Source organism: Elephantulus edwardii, unplaced genomic scaffold (assembly GCF_000299155.1).
Source record: "Elephantulus edwardii isolate Elephantulus edwardi_28Jun2011 unplaced genomic scaffold, EleEdw1.0 scaffold00015, whole genome shotgun sequence".
Taxonomy (NCBI): Eukaryota; Metazoa; Chordata; class Mammalia; order Macroscelidea; family Macroscelididae; genus Elephantulus; species Elephantulus edwardii.
The window spans coordinates 4,281,655-4,288,743 of record NW_006399765.1 but is presented as its reverse complement, the minus strand read 5'-3'; the positions used below and the strand labels follow the sequence as shown (position 1 = coordinate 4,288,743).

The following is a 7,089-nucleotide window of genomic DNA, read 5'->3' as shown; positions in this document are numbered from 1 at the left end:
TATGAGTTTGGAAATTGGCCTATTCATGCCCTTCATCTACTAAGCTACTTAATTTAGGTGCCAGGTAAAGACTGAAAAGAAACTGAGACCAAAACTATCACTGGCAAGTCAGTTCCCATTTGAAGACTGTAATCTTTCAGAAGACCACCAGGATTTTCTTCTGTGGGATTAGTGAATGGATATGAACCACCAATGTTTTCCACCCAGACACTTTATTATAAAGACTGAGGTGTAAATACGAGGGAGAAGAGAACAGACAGGCCCAAGTTTTATTGAGGTGAAGAAGGGCAGAGGTGGGGCTGTCAGAGGGGGGACTGTGGGGCAGATGGCCTGCAGGGCACTGTCACTTCTTCCACTCCTTCTTGTCATAGTCCCACCGGGCAGCCAGGCCTTGCACAGGGTTCCTCTTCATGTCCAGGATGCGCTGCAGTTGCTGGGCCTTCTGGTCGTCTTTCAGAGTGAAGGGTTTCTCCGGCAACACTGTGAGGGGGGAACCCAGAGGCAGCTCAGGACCCTGCCTGGACTGCTACCCCCAGTGCCTGAGTCCCCAGACACATTGCTCCTGCCTTGAGGAGCTCCCTTCACCCCTCCCATCACCCCATGCGACAACGTGGCCCAAGACCCAGAGTGAAGTCTAAGGTGGAACTGAGGTCAGAATCCAGAGGTTATTTCCTTAAAATCCCATTCTGAGATCATTTCTTCTGCTCCCTAATGGGGTTAGGGTCAGATGGGTGCAAGTCTCGTTTCCCTAAGAGCCTGGCTGCAGGATGTGGCTGGAGGGATGTGGCTCAGACCTGCAGCCGGGTCACCCACTCACCATAGACCCGCTGCCACCAAATCAGCAGGGCCGTCAATCCGATGAAGAAGACGACGCTGCCTATCACTGTCTTCCACTCATTGGAGCGCCGGTTCATCTCTGCAAATGTCTCGTTGAACTGGAGTCGGTACACTGGAGACAGGGAGCAGGGGAAGGGGCATCAGGTGCATCTGCCCAAGGATCCTTCACCTCCTCACCCCCACAGCAAATGCAATTTATTCAGTGAGGGTCCTGGAACCAATGCTCATTGATACTGAGGGATGAGGGGCTCTTTATAAACGGCAGTTGAACAAGTACTCTTACTCGCCATAACTTCATCATCACCTGCTTCAACGCTTGGCCTTCCTACTCAGTACTTCCAGCATAAATGAAAGAACAAATGCCATGACTGCAGTTCTCAGAGAAAGCCCTCAAAAGATTGACTTCAGAGAGAGAGAGAGATATTGCAGGCTGAGCAACCACGTGGGGGAATGAGGAGAGCATTCAAGCAAAGAGATGGGGGAGACAAAGTAAAACTGGGGTTTGGAGGAGATTTCTCAGCGGATTGTGGGTTGGAATAAAGGAGAGCAAAGCTGTGGGGTTGGTGTGGCATTCACAGGGTCTATTTGGACATCAGCCAGGGCATGGAGTTGTGGGGCTGATGGGGCAGGGCCTGAAAGGCCTTGAATGTCAAAGCAAGGAATCTAAACTATAAGCTGTGCCAATTTGGAGCTGTGGACTAGGAACAAGAAGTCCTGGTGGTGCAGTGGTTAAGTGCCTGGCTGTTAAGAAAAGGCTGGCAGTTAGAATCCACCAGCTGCTTTGTACGAGAAAGACGTGGCAGTTGGCTTCTGTAAAGATGATGTCTTTGGGACCCCTCCAGACAGCTCTACTCTGTCAGCATGAACTCAATGACAGTTGGGTTTGATCATTTGCTTTGTTTTGGCCTTGGAAATGTTTTCCTGGAGGACACGCCTACCCTTGCCACTGTCCCTCTTTTTCCTAGATTTTATGATGCTGGTCAAGTGCTGTCACTAGGGGAATTCAGGAACTTGGGACAGACTACACAACCGTACACCACCAGCTGGAGAGAAACAGAAATGACCCCAGGATTTGAGGCAGTGGTGGTGGGCTGGCTGGTACCACAAGAGGGGACCCTAGGGCAGGAGTGTCACTAGGACTGGTATCACCCAGCACCCAGTACAGCAGTCGGTCACCATCACCCACCAGTCAAGGTGCTGACCGGTGGGCCACAGAACCTACCATGGAACAGGGATGATCTATGGTCAGTGGTAGGTGGGAGGGGCTGAGGACAACCTAGGAGGAGGCAGCACTCAGCCCTGCATTAGGTGGGACAAGACCGCTCTGCCCCCCAGCGTGAGTTACTGCACTGGGTGACATGACATCAACTGTGGTGATCACACTTAGCTTCCCCAGACTGGGATTCCAGGGAATGACTCAAAGATTCACTCCCCAGATAAGCTCAAAGCAGATCAGTCAATCTCTTAAAATGCCTGTGACTTGAGCACAACCAGGAACTTCTCACACCGCCCTGATCCACTCTGGGATCAGACCCACCTGGCTCCACCAATGCTGGGCTTGTCTAATAAACATTAAATAAACAGTGGCTGATATTATTATTATTACTCTAATACAACAACCCCAGCTCCTCACCAACCTGGTTGTTTTCTTGGTACGTGTCCCGCCTCTTAGGTGAGCCAGGCCACCTCCCTGTTCCTCCTGCCGATTGTGCCTTAACCCATCCAGTAACCAGAAGATGTTGGCTCACACCACCCGTGTTCAAACTCAACAAACTGAAGCTGAGGTGAAATAAATTCTCATTTTCTCCCATAAGAAGCTGTCTGGAAGTTAGCAGCCCACCTGGATGATTGTATTATAAAGTGAAAGGTCAAAGTGCAGAAGAGAAGACGAGGGGGTCCGGCAGGAAGAGAAGAGACTACACACTGACCACGGGCTTGCGTGTGCGCACTCCACACTCTGGAAACACAGGCACTTTTTCCCAGGAGCTTAGTGGAAGGGAAATATTCACCACAGTTCCTTTTAAAATATCGTCCAAACTATGAGATATCATCTCACCCCAGTAAGAATAACAAAACTCAACAGAGCAACAAACAAATGCTGGCGAGGTAGTGGAGAAACTGGAACCCTTATTCACTGTTGGTGGGAGTGTAAAATGGTGCAACCACTATGAAAGACTGTATGGCACTTTCTCAAAAAGTTGTAAATAGAAATATCACTTGACCCAGCAATTCCACTAGTGGGAATATACCCTAAAAAACCAGAACTGCCACCCAAGCAGATATATGAACACTCATGTTTATTGCTGTGTTATTCACAACAGCAAAAATATGGAAACAACAGAAGTGCCCCTCAACAAATGAATGGATAGAGATGCTGTGGTATATTCAGACAATGGAGTACTATGCAGCACTGAAAAACAAAGAACTCATGAAATATACAAAATGGGTGACCCTGGGTGACATTATGCTGAGTGAAATATCTCAGTCACAAAAGGACAAATAATGCACAGTGCCACTGTTGTAAAATAGGACTGACATCAGTATTGGGGGGGAAACTAAGAAAAGAGGATAAATAATGCACAATGCATTGAAACAGATGATGGAAAGAACTGTTTAAAAGGAATATATGGTTAGGTATTACTTGCATGACAACGGTCCATAATAAGAGCAGTGTAGTAAAGTGGACTGGAATGGGAGTGAGGAATTGTATGACAATTGAAGATATTTTTTTTTCAAAGAGAAAAGCGAACTGGAGTGGGGGCAGAAAGGAAAATATATTCCCCTAATATATCAAGCTCTGGTGGCCTAGTGGCAAGAAGCTGCACTGCAATTCCAGAGGCACACGATTCGAATCCACCAGATTCTCTGCTAGAGAAGGAGGGGCAGTCTCCTGCTGTGCATGCCCTCAACCTGCACAGAAGTGACCTGGTAAATGCACAGGATTGTGCTTGATAATACTTCACTCTGTGTGTGTGTGTGTGTGTGTGTGTGTGTGTGTGTGTGATTATGATAAAATAAAAAAGGAGAGGTACTATCCATTTCTGAGGTAGATGCAGACAAAGAGACCAAGACGCTGAAGAGAGCTGAGAAGGAAAAGAGGAGAGAGGGCTGGCAATGGGAGCTCACAGGGTGAGGAGAGCCAGCTTGCCTGCATCTATGCTCCCAGTGCCTGGCACTGCAGTACATGCCTCTAAGTTGTAGAATGAATGAGTGTGATAATCATGAATGTCTCTCCACCAGAGAATCCCCTAATGCTGGCAGTCACGCTGGATCCAAGGGCACAAATATCATCATAGGGACACCTCTAGTGGGCAGGGCTTGGGGACTTGAATCCTTCTAGCCCCCCAGTTTCCAGTCCCTGTCCCCAGAGCCACCTCCTCTGTCTCCCTCAGCTCCAGCATTCCCTGTACCACTCGGTGATGCCTATCAGCCCACCACACTCCTGCCCCTATGCTGCTTCCACTGCCTGGCAGTGCCCTCCCTCAGCCCCCAAGGTGAACTGGAACATGCCCTCCTCTGGGAAGCCCATCAGGATTCCCTCCCTTTCCCCTTTGGGCCCTCCTCATCTAACCCCACCCCTGATACCCTGATACCCACCCCATCCCATCCTGACCACACCAGACATCCTGAATTCCAGTTAGGGGGTCTATATGGTTTCCTCCATTGGACTGAGAACACCCTGAGGGCAGGAGTCACCTGGTGATTCAGCTGTGTTCCCAGGATTGCCCAGCTGTGCATAATTAGGAGCTGCTGAATTGTATGTGAGAGAATGAGTCATGAATTCTTTGGATTGACCTTCAAGGGGTTTGGAGTTCAGATTCTCTCTGTCTCTGTCTCTCTCTGTGTCACTGTCTCTCTGTCTGTCTGTCTGTCTGTCTCTCTCTCTCTCTCTTGGTTTGGAGTTCAGATACTCTCTCTCCCCCCCATCCAGCCTCTGACACTTACAGGCCACTTTCTCAGCATGAGTCAACTGGGTCCAGCTGCCCTTCTCCTTCTCCTTCAGTGCCTGCTGCTCTGCGGTGAGCTTGGTGCAGAAGGGCTCATCTGGCATCGGGTAGGAGCGCTGCGCATGGTAACTGACGTAGGGCGGCATCTTCCTCTCACTTTTGGCTGTGGGCACAAGGGAAGGAGCTAAGTCCCGCCTGCCACTGGCACACGCTGGCACTGGCCATGCTTTTAAGAAAGAGGGCTGTAGTTTCTCTGAGAGCTGTTGTCTGCCAGGAAGCACTCTAAGGCCACCAGGTGTTCTCCACCTCCTCTCCTCAGACTCACTCCGAGCCAGGTGAGATTGTGGCCCCAGATGGTAAGGAAATGGAGCAGCTAACTACCCTGCTGGAATTCACAACACAGGAAGGGCCAGCGCCAGGTATAAGCCCCAAGGGGTCCTGTGGGTCTCCTGCATGCGTAGAATAAGGCTGGACACAAGGAGGTGGTCTTAATAAAGGTTTCCCTGCTTATTGACATCAGAGATGTCCAGAGGCATTCTTATATCCCCTTGACCAGCGGCATTAGAATTGCCTTAGGCAAGAGGTCTTGGGTCTTTTAGTAACAAGCTCTTGGGGCCTCAGTTTATCCATCTGAGAAATGAAGATAATGTTACAACATTCGCCTCAGAGAACTGTTGTGACTGACATCTTATTATGTTAATCCCTGAAAAACGTTTATCAGAGTGAGGCCAACTCTCATGTTGTCTCTAGGACAGGGTAGAACCACCCCATAGGATTTCTGAAGGTATAATATTTATGGAAACAGACTGCCACATCTTTCTCCTACAGAACAGCTAGTGAGTTTGAACCACTGACCTTTATTTAAGCAGCCAAGTACTTACTTAACCACTGTGCCACCAGACCCACAGTATGGACTCTAAATGTTATTGCTCTTATTTTTCTAAAGGTCTGGAAGGCCTTTCTGTTATCGGGCTAAAGTTTCTCCTGCTTTAGGACTCTTTCTTCTAAAGAGCACTGACACTATGGTTTGAAAATGAGGACTCCGGGTCAAGATTCTGTCAACACTGTCTCAGAACACAAGGGACGCAGAGGCCTGAGGTTTGGGAGCAGTCCCCAGAGGCTTGAGTAGAGAGGTTGCTCACCCTGCAGGCTCTATTTCCTGAAAGAACTTGGTCCAGGTCCAAGGAGAAGGACTGTGGAAAGTGCTTTGGGGAAAGACACCAGGTAGCAGGAAGGGGCGACCTGCAGATAGGTCTCTCTTGGCCCCTAGCCTGGAGCTCTGATGAGAGGCAGGGGCCCAGGTCTTACCTGCATCTCCTGGGTTGTGTACCTCTTGAACTCTGAGCCATCTTTTTCTGAGCACCGGGTTCCATGCAGCTCTGGAGGCCATCTGGGGTATGCAAGTGTATGAATTCTATCCCCAGGATTCCCTACCCCTCCTATCCCCAAACCGCACTGTGAAACCTTCCTTCCCAGAAAAAGCAGGGAGGGTGCCCAAGAATGTCAAGGCCCCGCTCTTTCTTGCCTCCTGAGCCTTGTCATTTTCTTTGCACAGAGGTGGGACTCCTAGGCATTCAGATCCCCCTCCTGGAATCTCAGTTCACTCTGGGAAGCCAGAGGAGGCCGTGCTCTTGGAGCAGGCACTGAGAGTTTGGGGCTGGGACCTGGGTTCCAGCTCAGGCCAGAGACTTCCCTCAGGTGTCTGTCCCCAGAAGAAATTGGTGAGACTCTGGTCGGGAGGGAGCCTGTCCTGGAACCATAGCCCTTCCTAGCAGGGCCATCTGCTAAGCCTCTGGCCAGAAGGTCTGGGCCTCATCTCTTCCCACTAATTGGCTGCCTACGTGCTGGAGAGCCTGCTGCTGCATCTGGTGGGGGAGCAGTTCAGCCCCTCATCCTGCAGGGGCATCTCAGGGCCCAGCATCCTATGGGGGTGGGGAGAGATTTTAGAAGCAAGGGTGGGACCGGACCAAGTCACCAGGTCGAGGGTGGGCGTGAAGCACGCAGCTGGGGAAAGGAAGGGGGCATTTTATTTCCAGAAGAGAAAGGGGTGCCCAACCAGGGGAGAGCTAGACGCCCCCAAATTATCATCACATACGATACGATAGCGGGGGCGCCTTACACCTGTATTTGGGAATTGAGATGTTGCCTTACATGAGAACAGAGGACAACTCCCAAGAAGTCCCAACGCTGCCCTACCAGAAGTTCCCCCCTCTCCCCAGGACAGTGACCACAGGGGTCTGACCGGGTGTCGGAAGCAGGGTTCCAAGTAGCGAGTGGTCTGAGCAGCGTGGGGCTCTCACCTCTC

At 50.4% G+C, this 7,089-nt stretch overlaps 1 protein-coding gene across 1 annotated transcript; it reads right to left on the bottom strand.

The window, feature by feature from the left end:
- Positions 1–343: 343 nt before the first annotated feature.
- Positions 344–6,174, bottom strand: LOC102848328. The gene is made up of 4 exons (XM_006881419.1): positions 6,093–6,174; positions 4,783–4,947; positions 818–949; positions 344–480 (listed from the first exon to the last, which is right to left on the bottom strand). Exons 1-4 carry the CDS (start codon positions 6,172–6,174, stop codon positions 344–346), a joined length of 516 nt encoding a protein of 171 aa, XP_006881481.1.
- Between the last annotated feature and the right edge of the window lie 915 nt (positions 6,175–7,089).

Excerpts from the sequence above, each read along its gene's own strand:
- LOC102848328 (XM_006881419.1), bottom strand. The coding sequence starts at position 6,174 with ATGGCCTCCAGAGCTGCATGGAACCCGGTGCTCAGAAAAAGATGGCTC. Across the intron at positions 950-4,782 it reads TCATGCTGAGAAAGTGGCCT|TGTACCGACTCCAGTTCAAC; the intron begins GTAAGTGTCAGA and ends CCCTGTCTCCAG. Across the intron at positions 481-817 it reads TTGGTGGCAGCGGGTCTATG|TGTTGCCGGAGAAACCCTTC; the intron begins GTGAGTGGGTGA and ends CCCCCCTCACAG.